General features: G+C 44.3%; 1 protein-coding gene across 19 annotated transcripts in view; it reads right to left on the bottom strand.

Moving 5' to 3' along the window:
• Positions 1-23,002, bottom strand: part of MSI2 (musashi RNA binding protein 2) — a 259,784-nt gene that overhangs the window by 157,648 nt on the left and 79,134 nt on the right. For all 19 annotated transcript variants that reach the window (XM_049803462.1, XM_049803455.1, XM_049803456.1 and 16 more), the window contains one exon: positions 14,039-14,131. In XM_049803462.1, the coding sequence (XP_049659419.1) occupies positions 14,039-14,131 (93 nt within the window). The remainder of the gene's footprint in view (positions 1-14,038; positions 14,132-23,002) is intronic.

The raw sequence follows: 23,002 nt of genomic DNA, 5'->3' as shown, positions 1-23,002 counted from the left end.
CATAAATCTAACTGAAGAGGATGGCGGGGAATAAAAAATTTAAAAAAAAACCTAAATCAATAGATGTTACTTCTAGAATTTTACTGCAGTTCTTTTTTTTTTGATTGTTTTCAGAAAGTACAGAGGGAGAAGAGGAGAGTTTCAAACCATCCAAAAATGGCAGAATTTGTGTTACGCTTAAACAAACCTCTGGTTCAAGTTGCCTTGAACTCAAGATCAGTATCTGTTCTGTATTATAAGACAACGTCTGATTTTTGTTCCTTCTCTTTTGTTTTCCTTTTCAGAGGTTTATTTTTGAAACAGGACTATGTAACAGGGCCTCTTCCATTTCAGGAAAAATAAACAAAATCCTTCACAGGGAGGATCAGGGATGAAGGAACAAAGCCAGCTAGACTAAACTGTATGAAGGTGAATTTATTTGTCATCATTTGGTATCACAGCAGCACTATGACTTTGATCAAGGTCATGGTAAGGTGCTGCACACAGACACACTCACTTCCCCTCAGAAAAGCCTGCAGTTACGGCAGCAAGAGGACAGCCACGCTATTAGTCCCAGATTTTGGGTGGGGACCCGAACGAGACCAAAATAACACGGCAAATCAGTGGCACGTCTGCAAAGCTGAGTTCCTAAACTGTGCTCCCAGCACAGCCATAACTCCGTCTTTCTCCTCTTTACTCCTGGACTCATCTGGCAGACCACACCAGCTCAAAACGTCATCTTTCCTTGGTACTAACTTGTCTGAACTCAGCTAAAAATCTCACTGTCAGCAGTGCAAACCCCCGAAAGATGTTTTCCCAGGGCAAAAAGCAACCAAGTCACCTTGGAGGATCCATCAAGTCCTGAGCAGTTTTAGCACTAATATCCAAGTGCAAAGAAGTCACAGGTACAAAGGATTTGGTGGGATCTCTAGGACTTCCCGGAATAACTGGGCTTTCTTATTTGGGATAGCTAAGGGCTATGTACTGCTCTTAAGACCAAGGTCCCTGCAAGAGCTTACGTGCTACACCAAGGTTAATTCTCTGGGTGCAGACATGCTCTTAAACACAATAAAACAAAACCAGAGCAGGAGAACCCTAGGAAAGTCCTCTCAGCGAGAGGACTGGACTCTGCCAGAGCTGGGTTTTGTCCGGAGCATTCAGGAACAGGAAAGTAAATGGACGGGAGAGAGGCCAACAACTTCTTTAGCCTGGTGAGGACAGGAGGCCAGCATGATAAATATTTAAGTTCCTGCTTATTAGGAAATGCTTGGCAAATACCGTGAAGCCTGAAGGGGGTGTTAAAGAGAAGTATATTCAGTGTTATGGGAAAGTTAACGAGAAGCTGTAACCATTATGTATGTATCATATATGGAAAACTAGGTGAGGCCCCTATGGACCATTATATACTGCATGAAACTTTATGGACACTGTAATGCATTATTTTTAATGATTCCCTTGCCTACTTCAGGCACTGGAAAGCAAGAAGAGCTTGCCTAGCTTCCTGGTGGTGTTTTAGCATTGACACCTTGCTTGTTGCTAGATTTCTGGGTTATTTTAATGAGAAATAATTGGGTTACTTTCCAAGATTCCACAAAGCCAATAAGCACTGAACAAAACCTCCGAGAAAGTTGCTGCTGCGTTGCAGAGCTCTTCACATCCTCTACTTTCCAGAGGGTTACCTCCCCTGGTAAACCATTTACCTACAAATATGCCCACAAAAACACTGGCACTTCTGCTAGTTCAAGTTTGCATTGTCATCATCTGTCTCTAGGGAGAGCCAGGCCACAGAAATAACCAGCTGCAACATCACAACGATTGCCCCTGCAGGAAATGTATATAATGAAAATTGAAAGCTGCAGGATGAACTTCTTATATACTTGTCCTTTTGGTTTATTCATCAGAAATAATTATCTGTGCTCACATTCACAGGAGCACATACTTTATGATGTACATTAAAATTTAATGGATTTTTAATAATACTGTAACTACAGCAGAAGCAGAAAAAAAGACAGACATTAAACCATATGTGCAGTGTTGGTGGGTAAATGGTGTTGAGCAAACATCAACATGTAACCAGTTCAGCATCAGTGATGGGAAGAAGGAACTGTTACTGCCAGTATTTGAAAAGCATAGTGATCTCTAATCCTGAACGTTCAGCTTAAAATCTCCCTTAGTGACAGAAATGAGCGTACGCATGAAATGACCAAACGCGAGTTTCTGAATTTCAGGACCCTGCAGGTGATACCCTTGGCCTCTGACAAGCGCCTAAACTCCCCAACTCGGTTTCTCCACCTCTGCAATGGAGAGAAGCAATACCAGTATACCCCACAACAGCAGCATGGGTATGTACTTGAATTCCAATTTCCGTTGTGCCAATTAAAGTACTCCCAGTATTTTACAAAGCTATTGATGTCTATTCCTTAAGCATCAGCAGAAATTATTGCTCCAGCAGGAGAGACTGACACTCTGAACACTTTCCTCAGAAGCTACTCTGTAGCTAATGAGTCAGTGTAAAGCATCACCATGTCACCAATGCTTGGACTAACATCTATTTATAGACTAAGAAATTATATACGTGGTGTCCCCACCAACAGTGACACATCTTCATTCAGGCATGAGTCACCTATTCACAAGCATGTTTCCAAAAATAAATCCTATTTACCAGAATTAAATTCCTCACGCTTAGAGGAAAATGTCTCCTTAAAAACAAAACAACAACAACAAAAAAAGGCATGTTAGAAAACCAAACAATAGCAAACAAGCACTGAAGTCTTCAGCCTGCAGGTCTCCATGTTCCGTACGACCACGCTGAGGCTGGAAATGTTTAAGATATAACAATGAAGATGGTCGTACATTGTCATTACAAACCCCTGCCAAGGTCACCAGAGTGCTACTGTCCAAACACAAGTATCCAGAATATTCTTGGTGACCCGTGCTTTGCAGAAATAGTAAGTATATTGCAGTTATTAGGGAGAACAGACAGAGCGAGCGCCAAGTAATCCCAGAAAATGTAGTGTTAAATAGAGGGTTCAAACCACAAAGCTGTTGATGGGGAATGTTAAAAATGTCAGCGTGGCTGAAAGACATTCGCCAGTGGTGAATGTCAAGTAGCGAGCTACTGTTCAGCAGATGCAATAAAAAAATGTAAGGGTACTTGGGTAATGGGACCAACATTACAGTTGTTGATACAAATTATATCCAGAAAGCAAAGAAATAAATGGATAAATAAATAAATAATGCAAAAATGGAACAAGTTCAAACTTCTTTTATAGTAATAGTCTCCAGTTGAGCATAATCACCAAAGCTATAGTGATAAGATTGCCAAAACTAGACAAACATCTGTGAGATGAATTCATCTCAGAGGGGAAGCCAACAGCTTGTTATCATTAAAGAGGCAATGCTCTCTCTGCGTTTGAACTGCAGGCCGCCTTGTTACTGCGTTTGCTGAGGCAATTGCACCAGATGTTGGCAGCTATCTTCAGATGGATGACAAGCACCTGCTGTTGGGGAAATTAAATGCTCGTCGGCCTCCTATCCTTCAGGGGAGGGTGGGCCGGGAGGGGAAGAGGGGGAGTGGTGATGGCTGACCCTCTGAAATAAACCTATTTATGCAAAGTGACAGTAAGTGCTGGTTTGCCAAGCAGGGAAACAGAGTGGAAATTCATTGGATCTCTTCCATTGCCCCCGGTGAAATCTGCTCCCACCCTCCCAGTCCTGACAATTAACATAGCACCAATCTGAACTCGCTAAACCACTCATCAGAGTAATAGAGTCAACAGAGGGACCTTCTCCCGAAAAGTCACCGCTCGCACAGCAACTTCCCCGGAAACGGAGCATCGCCACAGCAGGGTCTGCCGCACACCCTCTTCTCCAATAAACACCACCCGAACAAGCCTACGGCCCAGCACCTTCGGGCAACACAGACCCAAAACACTTTGCCATGCCAGCGCTAAAATAAATAGATGCTTACAGTGGAATCCTGCACACACTCGTAGTTGCTCAGATTTAAGATCAATCTCCTGGAACAGGGGTGCAAATGTAATTTCACTTTCACTATCAGCCGGCGGTACGTGGATACGCCTTACCATTTCGTTTCAGACTGGCCTTTCTCAGTATTAGGAGCAGCAGTAAAGGTCTCGATGGGCACTGTAACTCATTTTAAGAAAGAAAACACATAGCAGCTTCTTCTCTGACAGACTTGCTAGTGTTTTCAACTTTCTGTGAAAAGAAAAACTGCAAAACGTGAACTCCTTTTATACGAGCAATCATTTCTTTACGATATATCCCATACTCTTTACCTCTTCAAACTTCCACAGGGATGACATTACAGCAAAGAAATATATTCTGTGATATATTCTGCCAGCAGGACCCGACAGAGCCCGGATCACTATTTCAACAACATTTTGCCCTGGACAAGAAGTTGAAAACACTAGTGTTAATTCCTATTCACCCCAAACCCCTTGCGAACATCCCTGACAAGAGAAAACATCTGTTTGATCTAAACTGGCCACATGCATTTTAGGTATCCTTCAGATTAAGAGGCAGTTAATCCTCATTCTGCTTAGATTATCTTAATTGGCTCTTCATTTGAGCTACTTTGCCCTTGTCCCCATTTCTGAAGTTATATTTATAAATACATATACTGCACCACACATAGTACAACCACACTCATCTCCCCCGCTCAGGGCTGGCACATATTACCCGGTACGGGATGACTATTGACAGGACTGATGTTGACCAACGTGCCACGCTTGACTACCACTCCATTTCTACCAAAATATGCTCAGGCACACTTTTTCCCCAGAAAATAAAATACTAAGTTCTTCTCAGAGAGACATACATGTGTAAGATGGTCGTCAAATGAATTTCATATTCTACCTCTGCAGAATTAGCACGAGTTTAATTAAACTGGTCGTACCTCAATATTGCATATGTGAGCAAAGCTCGGTTATTTCACCTCTAGGACCGACTGAAAATAGTCTTGCGGCTTTTTAGCACCCTGATGGAAAATCATAGGAATAAATAAAAAGAACAGGCACACAAACAGAATCAGAACTACCAGGCTCTGCATAGAACCCTCCACTTTAAAAATCAAATTTTCCATCTGAAAAATCCAGCTGCAGATCAAACCAGGGATTTCCTTAACACTATACAGCAGGGTGAAAGACAGACATGCTGGAACAACTGCTCAAAGGCGGGCTGTTGAGCGCACGGCTTTATTCCCAGGAGCACAGCGAGCTCCGCAGGCGCGGGGCTGGGCACGGGGTTGCCGATTCCTGGGGACGGAGCGGAGGGAACGCCCGGCACCCCTCTGCTCACCAGCGCCGTGCCCCGCGCAGTGCCAGCTGAACGCGTTACGAGTAACCAAGTATGGCCATTCATTTCCATGTGGAAAAAACGTTCTTACACCTCCTTCCGGTAACGTGTGCTCTTTTTCCACATTTGGAGCAACTTATATGAAGTTCCTCATGGATACTTTTAAAAACCCTTTTCTTAAGGGCTCAGACTCAGAGCTGCATTTAAAAACTCCTCACATTTCACATTCTATCACTCGGTGCTGGTGTATTTATTATGTAGCATGATGACAATGATCAAACACTTACTCTCCAATCAATTACGTTTTAACTAGCTCACTTTAGCTGATGAGCCTACCCCCTATTTGTGAACAGTATAGTGCAAGCTTCAATTACACCATACAACATTTTAAATAACTGCAACTATTTTTTCATTAGAGAACCGATGTTAAAACATGAGTTTTCTCAAGGCAAAGCTTTGGCACCCTCGGTTGCAGCTACTCAAAGAACAGAAGCAATGTTCTGGACGCAGGTTATCACTTTGATGGATGTCAGGAGCATTTATAAATAACTTCCTGGAGAGTCCAGGAGGCTGCACTTCAAGACAAGTGCCAAAGTGGAATCTGATGCAATTTCGCAGCATATATTGGAAATATCTATCAGAAAGTTTTACCTGACTGCTATTGCTGTGGTCTAACACCACGATCTTTTGCTTTCGATGCAGCTTGCTGGGGCAGAGTTCACCTTGCTGTTGTTTTTCTGCATAGCCGCCAGCCCTATGGGCCCTGCTCCAAAACAGGGGCTTTGAGATGCTACCACAGCACAACAAAAACAAATCATTTCCTTCCAGAGAAGTTCTACGTCTACAACCCTACTCCTCCACACTGGGGCTGAATCCAAGAACACTCCAGGGATAATTTAAAGATGTTACCAAACGTGATTAACTAAATTTTTTTAGGTATTTTATATAGCCCATTCCATCTGTATAAAATAAAGCACGGGTGAAAAACAAAATTTACTTTCTTGGGGTCTCAGAAAAGATACAGGCCATTTTCGTGGGTTTGGCTCAGTTGCAAAACTGATACAAACACACTACGAACAAACATTCACACACACATTGGAGGAAGAAACATGAATATTTTCTTGCAACTTTTTTTCTCCCCAAACACAGCCCCTGATTAATTACTGATTTCATTTGGGCTCTTGGTATGATCCTGGGTTGCCAGCAGTGTGACATACTCTGCAAGCTCAGGGTCAACACTGCTCCCCTACTATTACTAAAGACAGAATATAGGGCCATAACTTTACGCCAAAAAAAAAAAATTAACATCAAAGGATATAGCAGAATTGTCTTAAAATAAATACATTTTAAACAAAGCTGTGCGTACGGCAGAGCTGCACCGCCTGCCCCGCAGCAGCTGCCGAGCACGGACGCCTGAACCAGCTCAGGTGCTATTAGCACCAACTCGGCCTCAGCCCACTTACACCGCGACCAGGGTGATTTCTTCAGTCTGCATCGAGTCCACGCCGACGAAGGCTGCGAGTGACACGAGCGTTGGCATATTTACATCTCCCATGCCCTTCAGAGCTTACTAAGTAAGAGAGGCAAGGAAACGTGAGGCGAGATAAAAGAGCTTGCCCAAAGTCAGAGAGCGAGTGGGTGGCACAGTGGGAAACAGAAGACAGATGCTCGGGGCCCCGACTCCCCACCACAATTACCTAATCTCACACGGGTTACGGTGCTACAGCACAAAAGCTTCCTTGCCATTTCATTTAACCAGAGTAGAAGAGGAAATAAAATTGTACTTCAATCTTCTGCTGAGTTCTGATAGAGCCTTCTTGCCCACAAATCCTGCCTTAACACTTCCTCTTTTCACAAAATCCAGGTAGAAACCAACATCTAATTTATAACAAAACCACTTCCACAAAGCATGCATCTTATTACAGACCACCTAAAAACTGACTTCCTCTGTACAACTTTTCATTGACAGAATGAAAACACTGACTTCTTTTTAAGCAACGATCAAGTTTCTCAGTTTGTTTAAAAAGAAAAAAAGAAAAAAAAAAAAAAGAGCATGCGTGGGAGGGAGAAGAAATAATAAGAAGTGCTTTAGGCTGGGAGGGACCACTACATCGCAGATCCCTTTGTCACATGCCAAAGCAAAAATTTAAAGGAACATTCATTATCCTTCAGAATAATCATGGACATAACATTCAAATAAGGAAATAAAAAAATACTGCAAATTTAAAGCACAAGTAAAGAGCAGAGACAGGAGTGCGAACAAGGCAGAGTGCTGTTCCATGTTACTGTAACAGAATAGCCCCCACAAATTGTGCTTTTCATTGTCCCAAACTTATCAGAACCTGCAAACAACGACGTATTTGTCTATTGCTCGTTCTGTTTTAAGGGGGTGTAATGATTCAAGTTAAGAACTTCGTCCAAGGTACATCCAGGTAACTTAGAAAGAAGAATATAATGAGCTACAAGCTCTTTCACACCAGGTCTAGAGCTCAGAATCGCTTTGAAAGGGAACAGTGAGGTTAGCAACCGTCAAAAAAACGCCAACACGTTTTCTATTTTACTGCATATTACAATAGCCAGGAACTCCGGCTATTACAGACTAGAATGTAAATAGGAGTCCAAATCTGCCCCTTCATTTCATAAAATGTAACCAATTCACAAATATTGAATCTGGAAATACAGTGCTGAAAAACGTGAAAGGCTAACAACTTGTCAAACCAAAAAATGACTTTTCTGCAAAGCAAATACTTTAAGAATAGACCATCCATGTATCCTATTGACCATTAAATCTACATATCAATGTCCAACAGATGTAACAATACAATTCAAACTGTATGCCAAGTCTAAATTAACTAAGCTTTCACTTTCATACAAGTAAAATTCCTTGCACCCCCTGACTCTGGCCTTAGCCCCAGCTCCACACAGACTTCCAAATCCGCCCAAAATGAACCCATGGCGAGAAAACCACCTTTTCTCATGCTAACAACTCTATTGTAATAACATCTTCAGAGGCCATACTCAAGGTCTCAGGGAAAAGTAAACCACTGGAGTGCTTAATGCTACAACAGCGCATTAACTCGTTCACACCCAGACAGCCTTGCCAAACAAGGAGGAGTTTTCTCTCACATTTTCTTGATTTATATTTTCACAGCTGTCAGAGAGGAAAGCATGTAGGAAGCAAGTTATGCAAACCATGCCATCAGGCTGAAGTCCTCGGTGTGGATCATACCTCCTTCTCTCTCCCACCTCCCTGCACACTTACACAGAGAAAGCAGAGGGACTTTATTACAAAAGGTAATATTTTCAAAGATTAAACTGGTCATTATTTGCATTGCTAGCCATGTTACAATGCATGACACCGTACAACCAAAGGAGGAAATTCTCATTCTCACATTCTGCTGTCGGCAGCCTCCCTGCTTTCAGCTTTGGTTTTCTGGCAAGAAAGCAAGCACTAAGGCTCTGCTGAGGTGTGCCTGGAGCAGAGACAGGGTTTGAGAAGTTACTCTCCCTCTCACTTGCGGAACTGCCACTAGACAGTAAGTCATGGCTACAGAAGGAAGAGATGAGAAAATGACAAGCTTTCAAAAGCTCAACAGTTCCACAGCAGAAAAACCCCCAACAACATCAGAAGCTAGATATTATTATTATTATTCCACCGGTCTGTTTTGCGTCTCACAGGAAATAACAAGTGACTGTACAAAATGTTTTGGATCCAGAGCGGTAATTCAGAAATCCTGCCTTGTTTCAAAATTTCCAAATCTTAAAAGCAATTCTTGAGGAAACAACATATTCCAAGCAAAGTTGAAACATGCCTACGATTTGTCCGATGGACCTCGTGGCAAGCCAGAACAGAAAAACAAAATTAATGCATACTGTTCTGTTCCAATTTCATCTGCAAATTTAAAATAAAAAGCAAATGCCATAAACCCCTTCCCAAAAGTCATTTTAGGACTGCAGTGAAAGAAACAAACATAGAGCCAATACTCCTGCTTCGAGATTTTCAGAAATAAAACAGCTGGGGCCACCAACACCAGCACTGCTTTTCTAGCAGTTTGAAATAACAATATGTAAAAATATTGTTTGTCCACAAAACTACTTCACACATCTCCTTTAAAAATCACCACTCTTTTCAAAAAAGTATAAATTTAAATGTATTCTCTCCCACACAAGAAAACACAATTTCTTCTACAAGAACAGTCATATATGGGCTGATCTAATAGCTCAAGACAACTGAAACATACCTTTAACATAACTCTGTTCCCATTGTGCTGGAAACAGGGGCTGGAGGGACACAGTAGCCTTTTCATTCAAAGGACTGTTCCCACCAAGACTGATTACAGTATTTCAGTAAGGAGATTTTTACTCAGAATTCTGTTTCGATAATTGGGTCAAAGAGTGTACCTGGAGCCCAACCACATTAACGTATCAATTAATGACCACACACAATCATTTGGATTCGTAAGCTCATCAGGCGGTCCCTCCAACCCACATCTCGAGCCTGGCTCGCACTGCACCGAGGCAGCCTCAACGCAAAGGGGGGGACTAGCAGCTGGGGCGCCGAAAGGGTTAAAATCCCATGTCAAACAGCAAGTCCTGGCTCCAGACCAGAAGGGACATGGGAACCAGGGCAGCTGAGTTATAAAGGCCTTATTGTAGCAGCCCACTGGATTGGAAATGACTTGTAGGCCTAATGAAACAAAACTTTGGCAGTAAAACAGAATGAAAGGAATGAGACAATAAAAGAGAGGAACAAAGGGAGCAGAGTTGTTTCAGCTTAGGAAAATAAGCTCACTTTGTTGTTGGGAAAAGCCAAAGCCGATTAGGATAAACCAATGACTAGGCATAAGTCTTCCAAACTAATTACACAGTTCGCCATGTGAAGTATAATTGCAAGTGGCAAAATAAGGACTACACTACTTTCACAGGAGCTCTATAAAGGGAGCATTACCTAGTAAAAAGCAAACCCTAAGAAGTTCCTTATCATCAGCCGCTTGCAGCTTAAAAGGTGCAGAACACGCACGTCCTGAGAGAAGTGCAATTCGTTAGCATTTGCGGGCTTTCTTCTGCTGGTCACAGTCCTCTGGGTGAGGCTTTAAGGGACTGTTGCTTTTTTTTCCCTTTTTTAGATGATACCAGAAGCCTTAAACGCTCCAGCACGTCCTGGTCTCGAACAGCACCATTTTGCTTACACTTTCAGAAAGCCATAAAACAGGTAGATCCGCAGACACAGCCCTGCTGACGGCTCAGGGCAGCGCTTGTGGCCTCTCCAGAGGGGAGGAAAGCGCAGCCCCACCGAGCTTCCCTTTGGATCTCCTCACTCCTAACACTTCCTCATTGAAATTCTTTTAAAACTTGGTCTTAACAGCCAGCTTTTCACACGTCAGCACAAGGGCAACGCTGCAGACCCTGGATGGGTTAACGCAGCCAGTGAGTTTATTTTGTTCGCAAGAATGTTTGAAACATCTTTCACTGAAATAACAGAGGATCACAGAAACAACTGCATTAGACTACCAGGATTAGATAGTAAGACAATGGCTTTTTTTTTTTTTTTTTCCTTCTGATTGTAAACCCTTACAGCTTAGTTTGGAGTTTTGTTTTCCCAGCTTAGCCTCCTTGCGTCCTCCCGCGGATCCTGCTCCCTGAAACAACTGGAAGGAGAAGCTTCAACCCCAAACTCTCTCGCCCAGATCCACCTCCCACTGGCTGCCGGACTGGGGCCCGCGCCGTCCTTACTGGCGGTGCTGGGCTGCGCTCCCTGCCGCCTGCACCGCCAGCCCGGCCAGGCTGCGTCCCACCAGGGCCAGCCCCCTCCTCGGCACCCAGACCCCCACCACGACTGGACGTGCGCGGGTTCAGCATCACCGGCTCTAAGAGTTCAGCAATCACGAGGCTGTTGATTACACCGCTTCGTGCTCGTTCTGCTAAGCCTTTTGGCTTCACTCAGTTAATTTTCCCAGTCTTCCTCCGCAGCTTACAGCAGCTAGGGTTTCCTGTCTTCACAAAATGAAAGCTGGGACTCCTGCAGATCCCGGGCTTTACAGAAAGAAGAAATAATCGCTATCAGAAATTTCACGATCAAAGTCTCAGGAGTTATCATTACCACATATTTTGGTGCTCTAACGGGCAGGCATTTTCACTGGTGAAGTCAGCGAAGAGGATTTATTAAAGCACTCTTCTTATTGGAGAAGAAGGTTCTGGCATTTACTTTTCAAAAAGCTGTAGTTTCAAATTCAACACTTTAGGCCCTTTCCTGCCAACTCCAGTTAAAAAAGCAAGTCCGCCTGGCCCCAAAGCTGGTAGCTGTTCTAACCACATCATGTATTTTGTGAGTTACTTCCAGTTACCAAAACAACCTCCCCTGGTTGCAAAGCTCTTCTCTGCAGCAAGTACAAACAGGATTTCAAGAATCACAGCAGTAGGTAAGCAATTTTTTCCACACTAATAAGTAAGCTCAGCATTTCAAAGAGCAAGTCACCTGAGATGCTCTTATCAAATATGGGCGGCTCCTCTACATGTTAATTATGTAATGCAATTTTCTTTATTTTAGGAATGCACTAAGCAAATGCAAACCTCGCCAATCGATCATGATGCATTGTTTGCATTGTAATGGCTTGACTGGAGAACGAGGATTGTGTGCTAAGCAGCACACAGACGTTATCACCCGTCCCTGCCACAAAGAGCTTGCAACCCGAGCAAGTTAAGGAGAGGTGGGGATGCAAAATGGAGAAAGCAGCAGTCCCTGAATGGTCCCACAGGGCCAATCCTGGGTCATTATTTCGGAGTGCAACATCCCACCCACTGCAGCATACTAATAAGTCATCTAATTTAGCTGGCCCACAAGCTCCCATTTCCTAGGGTCATTAACGATTTCTGCACCTTCTCACAACCAGAGCCTTGGGGAGAACCACCTCAAAACACCCCACAAACTAAACTGTCTCAGCTAATAAACAGCAAAACGCAGTAGAGAGAATCTGAACGCCTGCACGCCAGGTCAAGTCACGGTGACAAAGCCAAGAAGCCTTTCCTCCAAAATGCCACCGACTTCACCAAACTCATCTCCTCTTCACAAGGTAGAATAGGGAAGTGTGAAACAGGGATGCAACTGGAAAAGGTCCCCTGGCATCACAGGGACCAAGCCCTGTGAGCCCAAGTCCTACAGGAGCTGAGCTCTTCACAACTGGACCACGCAGCCTCAGCAGGACCTACCCCAGCTCTGCTGCCAGAGGAATGGGTTCCAGCCGCGATCACAACCTGTGCAACTATTTTCAGCGCCTTAATTATTTCAGTCTTCAAATTAAGACACTTGAAAAAGTATTCGATTTTCCAGAAGAATTGCCTTTGGAAAGCCAGACCTCTTTTAAGATATCTCAAGAAAGGCAGAGCATGAAAGCAGAACTGAAGCGTCCTGAATCACTAGTCACTACCGAAAAACACAGCCTAGTTGTCTGCGTTCTCAGGGACTGTAAAGTTGCAGGCATGAAACTACCAGATGGTGAAATTAAAAAGACTATATTAAGACAGCATCCAGACAATATGCAAAGCGCTTATATTGAAACTATTATTAACTTCAAAAATACAGGTTAGAGTTCTGCAATTAGAAGTAACTACAGAAGAAACATCCAAAAGCTCATGTAATCCTTTAATAAAAGGCTCAGCAGGCTGTAAACATCCTGCCGGAATCGAAGATTATTATTGAAAATAAAATGAATGGTTTGGAAAACAACTATCAATCCAGCACAGGAACAATTTATAAACTCCCCTCCTCAGCCTTCAACAAAATACTGCCTGGCCAAGGCGTTTCAGGGCAGATAAAAGAAACAAACTAACTACAAGGAATGGTAGCCGCTTTCCTTTGGGAGATCCTGCTGTGTCCTCATGCAATCTTGCATCTAAATCATCAATTGATGCACTCCAAAAGACAGGAATCGAGCTGTATGGAGCCCCACGGATAGCGGGGCTGACAGGAGTCTCCATGGAAGGTGGTACCATGAATTGCTCTAAAAGCAGACGGCTCTGCAAGCTCTTCACCTCGTTGAACTCCTGACCAAGCATCCAGAAGCCCTGGAGATCCAGGAAGCTCCATGGAAGTTGGTGGCACTAAGCTCCAGCCAGAGACTGGACTGTGGGGGTTTGAGCTGTTCCATCATGGAAAACAGTATTCTGGCAAGGTTCAGGTCTCCTTCTGTGCATAAACTTGTTTGGGTTTTGTTTTTTTAAAGAATGATGTCAGGATTCTATATATATTTCCACAGGATCTTGCATAAGGATTTTTTAATAAGAAATTAAATGGATATTCTAGTGACTTCCATATTACTCTGTTGTTCACGTGGTTCCTTCAGGCATTTTCACAACTTAATGAGCACTCTCAAATACATCTATCTGCTCCTTTTGCCACTGGAATCAGGGATAAACAGAAGGCTGATTTTTACAGAGAAGACAACTGTGTAATCATTCAGCTAAGGGTCAAATTCTTCCTGAACATACACAAATTCACCTCCCAATGACTTTTTTTTCTTAATGAAAGTAAACAGTGTTGGCAATGTTGTACACATACACATGCAACAAACACAAAAGAAATTCGAGAGGCTTCGAGAAATTACACAGAAAGGCAAAAAACATGGCCCTCCTTTGAGCATAGGCCTCATTGCACTTTTGTTTTTCAAAACACACTTTAAAAAGAAAGGGGGGGCGGGAGGGGAGGAAGAATTCAAAATATGTAGTGCTCACTTGGGCAGGAACTTACCTTGCCAAACTGTTCAAAGTATTGCTTTACGTCTTCCACTACTGTATTAGCCGATAATCCACCTACAAATATTTTCTTTGTTCTTGTGACCATCTGTAAGAAATTACAAGACAAGCATAAGGTTTAACCAGATTATTTCAAACAATATGTGGAAAAAAGAAATATTCTTCAGATGCCATCCCTTACCCAGTTAATGAGAATATTTCTTTACAAAAGCAATTCAGATTCTATTTGATTAGATACTTCTTTTTTGATTTGTCTTGTTTTGTTTTTATTTGAGAAATGGCTGAGTAAATGCACTCAATAACAACTCTAGCCCCCGGATATTTTTTTTTAATAAATGATTTTTATTGTGCTTCGCAATGCAAATATAAGTGGAAAAGGAGTCCAAGTGTTGTATCCTTATAGCTACCATCTCAAAAAAGATGTGCCATCCCCCCGCCCCCCGCCCTTTTTTCCTAAGGACAGTGCACGCTCTTTGGCAGACAAAAGGTAACTACATCAGATAGAAGAGACGTGTCATTAAGTTTCTATGGGTCAGTTTCAAAGGAACTTACTTGCACAGTTACTTTAAAAATAATCAAACGACAGAAGACAGAAGTGCTACCGATGCAGTCCTCTAGCTGCCACAAACCACGCCTCAGCTGAAACTCTCACAGTATTACCGTCCATCAGGGGCTGGATCAGGCCCTTCCGAAACCCCTTCATATTCCCCGAGACCCCAGCAGAGCGCCCAGTTCTTCTCGCTGACCCACATGCACCCGAGTTTGGTCCACACAAGGTGAGGGGATGATGCTGGACTCCCTACAGAGAGCGTACTATCAGATAACCCATTACCCATAACCTATAATCCTTTAAGATGGGCAGGATCCAGCCCGGGGATGCAAACCCCAACGGTGGCAGGGGAAGCTGGTGTCTTTGGTGGGCCGATCCCAAACCGCTTGGCCCTTGTGGGTCACCTTAAATCAAGGCAGATCCAGGACAACGTTGTCAGCATGCTCCAAAGGGGCAGGCATCATCCCCGTACGCTTGGACAGAGGGGGAATGCCCCAGCTTACAGCAGGCAATGCCCTTACAACTGGAGACAACTAATTAGCAACCTACCCCACCACGTACAGATGTTTTCAAGTCAACACTGCATGTTAACTCAAGAAACCAACGAACACATTAATGAGAAATTTGTGCATTAAAATGCCTGAGTTTGTTTTCTGTGTGAAACTGGCTGAAGCACCCAGCTTACAGAGGCTGAAGGGAAAAAATGCCCCGTAACTCCAGGACCAGGACTCGCCTGGTTCAATAACGTCCAGCAAACGCTGAAGCTATGCAAAGGGAACCACAGCGGGCAGTCGGCCGGAGACACGACCGCTGCAGCTGCTCAGTGCGGAGCCTGGATTTTTCTCTACCTTTTTTATTTTTTCCACTGAAGACGAGATGCATTTTAAGAGAGCTGCTGAAGGTCGCAAGGTGCAGCCCAGCGCGTTCTCGGGGGGCTGCCTGGGGGGTCACCACACTCCGGCGGCAGCACGGCCAACCCATCGCGCCGGGGGCTCCCCCGCCACGCCACGAGACCCCGTCCCACACATCAGACCCACTGAGAGCGACGGTGCTCCCAAAACTGGCATCGGCCCAGCCGGGCTTTGCTACGCAAGTAGAGCCACAGTGACAAGCCATGCTGTGCGGCTGCGGGCAAAGCCTTCGCAGAACCGAGACGCCGAACAAAAAAGCTTGGAGTAGCCCCAAATTCTCTCAGTGCAGAACAAATTAAACATCACTCCTGTCTCCACTGCCATTCAAATTAACCAGGGTAGATATTTCCCTCCATCGGCCCCTAACCATGCTTTACAGAGCTCCACTACTTTTTTTTTTTTTTTAAGTTAGGAAGAAAAGAGAGGAAAAAAACAGTGTAAAAATTCAATTATTTTTTCCTGGCTGCAATCTAGGACTCCGAAATTGAAGCCCAAGCATATATTTTTCTGTAGAAAATTGTCATTTACAAATAAAGAATTGGCTAAAGCCGACTTGTAACTAAAGGATTTTGCAGGGCTGTCAAGAGCCCTCTGCCTGCCAGCATCTGATTTAAGATCAGGCCAAGCTTCTGTTGTCATACAAAAGAGAGAGGAAAGCAATTATTCTAAAGCAATATTTGAAATTATCATCATTTTTATATTTGACCAAGAAAGAAAGAAAGAAAGAGAGGGCTACTTCTTTTAGAAGCAAGATTGAAGGTTAGAGAGAAAAAAAAAAAGAAAAAAAAAAAAGACTACTTTGTTTCAATAGCTTCAGTCAAAGAAAATATTGGTAATGACAAGCAAATTCACAACATTTTAATGCCTAGAGATGTGTTGCGAGCTGGGAAATGGTTTCAGAAATCAGCTCTTTGGTACAAAAGTGAAGCACAAAATTAAGTCTGCTTTTACAATCTACGTTTTCCTGAAGAGACTGTTCAATTGCTTTGTTACATGTATTCCCCTCAGCAAAAGAACAGAAGTAAAGCGTAGCCTTAGCAATTTCTCCTATGCTGACATGCCTCAACAGAGGAATTTGCTGCTTTCCCTTCACCCACGGCACGAGGTACCAACATGCCCCCAGACTGGCCACGGGCTGGGTCAGAAGTCACTTTCTCACCTCCCCCATCTGACACGACCCCACGATCACCAGCGGCCGCGGTCGCGACAGAGGCACGGGTTTGGAAGCCAGCTTTTTCCCTGTAAAGATCCGGATCCCTGTAAAGATCACGGAGCTGAACGAATGAAGCCCGCTCGCCACGGTGCCACGACGGGCATCCCGCAGCCGGCGACGCGGCCAGCACCGCGCTCAGCCCGGGCTCCCCCAGCAGATGAGAATTGCCATTTCTGCTGGAAGCACCCATTTCTTTCGCAAACATTAATGCCGGGTAAACTGCGGTACGCAAGTTGACTTGTCTGTGCTGGTACAGCCTCACCAGTTTTCAATTATTAGATAACTGCAGCAGGACTCGGACCAACTGGAAACAAAGCGTTCAACTCCTGCTCTAACCTGCAAATCCTCCCTCATTAGCCAAGCGGACGAGTTACGAGGCAAGGCTTCACCACGGTAAAAACCGCGGAGCACCGTGGTCCTGCTCCGCACGGGGCTGCCAGGCAGCAGAACGGAGCTTTGCACCGGACCCAGAGACTCAGAGCGCACACTGTTCGCCGAATAGCTAACAGCCAAAGGTTTGCAAACATGTTAGCCAAACATGACGGAGCATTCAAAAGACATTAACAAAAAAAAAAAAAGTATTCACTAACTCAGGGATTTTACTACACCAGGGACACGCCTGTGTAGATCAGCCACTGAATCACCAATAAAAAAGACTTTAAAGCACATCAAATTGCCAGGGCCAGGCACATTGACAGACAAGTTCTGAGAAAACTGACATTAACTACAAAGTGCCCCAAACTCTCATTGCTAACGGCCGTCAGGGCACAGGAGGAGACCGCCTTACTTCTCACCAAGTACCCTCAGCAGGAGACAGGGCACCGACACCGACGGGCTTCTGGTTCACCCCAGTGAGTGATGTTCTTACTATCTGATACGATATTCTCCACCATCACCTCCCCAGATCTGTGCTTGTTTCAGGGAGGAAAAACAAAGGGTTAAAAAGTAGTTAATGAAGTGTACTTAGTGCTGTTTAGTAAACATTAAAGATGACAAATGATCAGAGGCACAAGGAACTGAGCCAACTGCAGTTTCTCTTTCAAAAATTAGAGTATTTTTAAATCAAAATTTCTCATTTGGGTCAGAGAATAAATCAGCGTATCTTTAAACAAATTAAAAAAAAAATCTACAATTTTAGAAAAACATTTCTGTATCTATCCAAGAAAAAAAACACATTATAAATTTTTTTTTATTATTATAACAGAAAGCCCAAAACCTAGGAGACCCCAGCCTGAAGTCCCTCAAATGACAGTCACTGAGGATCTTTATCTTTTCCTGCAAGTAAATTTAGAATCTGCTTTCTGGAGGTTGCTTACAATGGGGGCACTCCCACAAACAGCAAAAGGGAGTCACCTGTAGTGATTTTGGGTTCGGTCCCTCAGACAGCAGCTCCATCTGCTCTTTGCCTGGGGTGGGAACAGCAGTGTTTGGGTAATAGGAAGTGATTTGTGCGAATCAATCACAAATCCATGTTTTATGAATGACTCCAGGAGGTCTAGGTCACTCAGAAACCACAATACTTCCAGCTTCATGTCTTTGTTTTTAATTTGCAGTATAATATATCTATCACTCACTACTGCAGGGCTCTGCAAAATGTAGATATTAAATGTTTTTGGAGCTTTTGTATACTGAAGGTGTCTCTCTCGCTGCAGAAGGAATTGACAGGGGAGAGTTAGATCTAACGCTGGTTATAAAGTCCGTTAATTGTAAGTACCTGCAGAATTGCTTTGTTTGTATACTGTGTTAGTGTTGCAGTTAATCAAAACACATGTGCCTACTACTGCGAAGAGTCATTCAAGGTTACCATCTCTTTATTGGCTTGGCTTTTGAAAAATACATTCACCTTTGTGTTCTGAAACTAAGCAAACACTTCAGGTGATGCAGAAGCAGGAAAAAAACCACCTTGCTTTAGTAGCAAGACAAGTCTTCTGATTTTATGCCATTTTTTGCAAGGTTAAGGTTGTAATTAGATCAGTTTGGGGCATACCAGGTGAACAGTCTCTAAACAACAGGCTGAAGATGCAGCCTCTGAAAACAAAAATCCTGTCCCACTCAAACATGTCAATACAGTACGTGAGCTAAAACCAGCCGACCCCGGTAAAAGGAAGGAACTGCAGTTCTGCAAGGTTAGAGCCTCCAGTTCAGCGTCCGTTAATATCCTTGCATACTCAGGTACCAACTCTGTTCTTTGTTTTCTTGGTGTCTCCCCCCCCACGTACACTGAAACTGTCTTATTATCATGACCATTGAAAATGAATAAAGGGGATTTTAAGCTCATCAAATATTTTTGCAGAATTCCCAGAACTTCAAAATCTCAAGCAACAAGTATCCACTGCTCTTTTCAGATGAGCCAAGGCCCAGTCTATGTTTAACACAGGAGTTACGTATTTGACTTCAGGGTAATGGTTTTAAGTGTCACTTCCCTACCGTTCTTTATGCAGCCTTTTTTTGCTGTTCCCCCTCCCAGCTCTAGTGAAGAGCTCCTGGCTTAGGAGGCACAGATGACGAGGTTGGAAAGGATGAGCACTTACATCCATTAGCACCGAGAGGAGACTGAGTGTGCCACCGGCAGGTCTCGTTGCACAAATGCACGTGCTTTGAAACTGGGTTATCCAAAGGTGCAGGTGCAGTTAAAAATGACCTGGGCAAATGTAGATGGCAGCAGAGTCAGAAATGCTGGGATATTCTGCATGCCATCACATCTTTGCTAGAAACATCTTTGCTTTCTAAATGTGCAGCTGCTCTCTAAAAGCAAGAGGCAGAGACAGACGCTGAAGCAAACCAGGCTGAAGCAAACCAACACACACGAGGCTCAAAGAACACCCTGGAAACTGGCGCATGAACTCCGGTGCACGTCTGCGTGGAATTCATTAAGGCTTTGCATCCTCAACTTCTCATTGTGGTGGAAGTGCGCTAGGGTACTAATAGTGAATCTGCATCGCAAATTGCTGAAATTAGCATTAATTTCAGATTAAACTAATTATGCACATATAACTGTTTTCCAGAGCACTTTCCTCTTTCTTGTACGACAGCACGTATGCGTGGGTGCACGTGGATTCCAGCTTGCTCACCTAATCTGCAGTCTGACATTTCATCATTTCGAACGTATCCACCTTCTAAATAGGTTTATAATTGGAAAAATCATCTTTGGTATATATGCTGAACTGCATTTTATACCCCCATTGTGTTGTACATTCAAACTACAGCATTATCTCTAATTAAAAACAACAATAACTCATGTAATAGGGGAAGTGATCTTGTTAACTAAATTGCTAGGCTTCTTTGGCAGAGCACAAACCATAAGCAAGAATTCTCCAGGTTTTTTTTTTGCCTCCGGGATCCTCACAGCAAGTTCCAAAAAGCTATTAAAAAACAAACCGAAACATGATGCAAAGCCCACGATGAAAAAGGCAACATTTATTGAAAGCTGCCAACCTTTCTGCATTCACCAAATACGAGAACACTCCAGGAACCGTCCCCTTCCCCAACACCACCGCACGGTTGACAAACAATGGAGACATTTTGCGGAGCGCTCTGTACCATCGGCTAGCAAATATTAGCCTCTCAAGCTCCACAACGGCAAGAGGAACGCAATCCTGTGCAAAGGCAGCATGGCTTTATGTGCCACGTACAACGTGCTTAGGTATTCAAAATAGGATTTCGGCAAGACTTAAACACTGCAAATACCTTGTGCCTGACCCCCGTGTAAGCTAGTGTCATCCTGTGAGAACCGACTCGAGCTATAGAAAGGTATGCAGGAATGAAAGAGCTCTTTAATCCAAGCAAGCGGCAGAGATTCCCAGTGGGGTAAATCAGTTCCCTTGATTTCTGTGGAAAATACAGATGTGTTGTATTCTCCCAATCCATTCATAAATGAAACTGTTAACTTAGTCCCTGCTGTATTCCTAGTTTTTGGCCGTCTTTGGTTTTGCTGTTAACTTTGGGAGGGTCAGGTTTTGGCTGGTGTTTTATTTTTCTCCCTCGATGACTATGGTATCAGCAGGAGGCAGAACACACAAAGTGATTTTTATATGACAGATTGAATTGGCAGCAATCGCCCAGCCATCCTTGGAGTTTCACAAGCAAATTTGGCCTGGGTCCAGCAGAGCCCTTCCTGGTCATTCTCCTGACTATGACCAAATTTAACTCTCGTTTGCCCTCCCTCCCCCCGCCCCGGGAAGACCAGCCCCTTATTCACTTATTCTTATGCCCTTTATTCAAGGCAGCCCTTCGTGGGCCACAGCCATCCCCCCAGGAAGGGGCCCTCCCCAGCAGAGGCTTGCCGTCTGGGCAGGAGCATCCCGTACCCCCCGCTCAGCACCCTGCGAACCAGCCCCTGCTCTCCAGGCACAGCAACGTGTTTATGTGCACCACCACGAAGAGCTCCCTTCATGGGAGATCCAATCTCCTGAAAATTAGCCCCAGCTGTGAGAGCTCAGCATTTTTTGGAGCAAAATCTGGCTTCAAGCTTCATATCAAAAGATACAGTAAAATTCACCAGAGCCAGACTTCACACCCTCCAGAGAACAGGAATAGATCACAGCCCCACAGCCTCGCTATAACCAGTTATATCATATCCCTTAGGGCTGCTCCCTTCCACTGCGCTCTAGTTAACTCTTTTATGGGTCACAGAAGCAAGGTTCAGAGGCAGGAAGAGGGGAGCAGAGAGAAAATCTATTTAACTCCCCCCCCCAGTTGCTTTAGCTTCTCATGCACAGTACGGTAAGGAAGGTAACTCTAAAACATTCGCTGAGTGCAGACAACTTACCTAACATGCCTGCCTGATTACTGTTCAGCAGTGCTTAAAAATTGCATTAATAAGTTTAAAGATGATTATTTTTAAAGGAATACATCTCAGGACCACAAATGGAGATCTGTGACTATGTACTAGGGGCGGGATTTTTGCAATGTGCATGTAATGTAGGGACAAAGGTCCCAGTGGGAAGCAATTAAGACTCTGCTCCTAAATCTACAGGCTCCTGGCAAAACTTCACCTTGCACAGGCACAGAGAGAGAGAGAGAGACGGAGAGTGCATTCTGCCCAGGGACCTCACATTCAAAGGCATGGCAGCAATATTTGATGGCAACACAGCATTAACTGACCATCACAACATTCATCAATTCCTTTGCTTGTATTATACTATCTTCCGGAAAGAAGCATCATGTGCCATATCTAAAATACAGCCAGAAAATCTGTGTCCTCCAACAGGACATTCAATTGTGAAAGAACACTTTTACAAGGGCAAGTTCAAGGTCGATTTGGAGTTAAGGCTCTACAGGTGAAGCAGGGTGGACTAATGTGGATCACAGTGGGAAACCAACCTAAGCGGCTTCCCAAAACATACCCCAAGTCCTCATTTTTCAATCTGGAACAATACAAGGAGAAGGCAACCAGCTGTCCCTGTTTCCCCAATGCCGGGAGGGGCATGCAGCAAGACAGACACTGCAGGGAGGCTGGACATAGCAGTAAGCGACATTCTCTTCCACCAAAGAGCAGGCTGCCCCCCCATACAGGCTGCACTGTTGCAGATCTGCTGAAAGCAGAGATTTGTGTGGGGCTTCCACAATTAAATGTGGCTGAGGGCCTGCCCCAGAGGACAGCTGGTCACAAAGGCCAACAACTTCAAAAGCTGTGTGCCTGGAGTTGGATGCCAAAATCCATACCGAGGCACTGAAGTGGCCTAATTTTTCCAGGTCCTGCAGCTCCCATTGACTCAAAACCCTCATCCAAGAGTCTTCACGGTATTTTTGTGATTTAAGTGGTATCAACCCTATTAAAAACTATAAATCTCTTAAGAGCAAAAGAAGTAGGCAAAATTGAGTAAGCGCCTTTGATAGTTGCCGTATTTGCACACAGCTGCAGTTGCTGCCCGAAGCGTCACCAACTCCCGGCTGCTGCAGGCACAAGGGGAGACGTTCCCACCAGCCAACCTCCAGCCGAACGGCTCGTGGAAGCTCAGGCAGAGTCACATTCGACCACGAGCTGCTGCTTACTAACCAGGTGGGTCGCCCAAGCCCATGAAGTCACATTGCCACACCACGGCTGTCAGCTAGGAGCCAAAACACGGCTACTGCACAGGCCTCTTCCATCAGTAGGCACTGCTGCTGTACAAACTGTCACAGGGCACGGCGTCAACCGACTGGAAGGGGACATGCTCTCACCCTATGGGCAAACACCGACTTTTCCTTCTTTGGCTGCTCCACACTTACCTCTAAAGTTAGGAGAGCACGCGCCGGCAGTTTCACTGTTCGGCCAGCCATACCTTTTAGCATGCGAACGGCTCG

This window comes from Accipiter gentilis, chromosome 6 (genome assembly GCF_929443795.1).
Source record: "Accipiter gentilis chromosome 6, bAccGen1.1, whole genome shotgun sequence".
Lineage (NCBI taxonomy): Eukaryota > Metazoa > Chordata > Aves > Accipitriformes > Accipitridae > Astur > Astur gentilis.
Note: the sequence above shows the minus strand (reverse complement) of the source record. Positions and strands in the feature narration are given on the sequence as shown.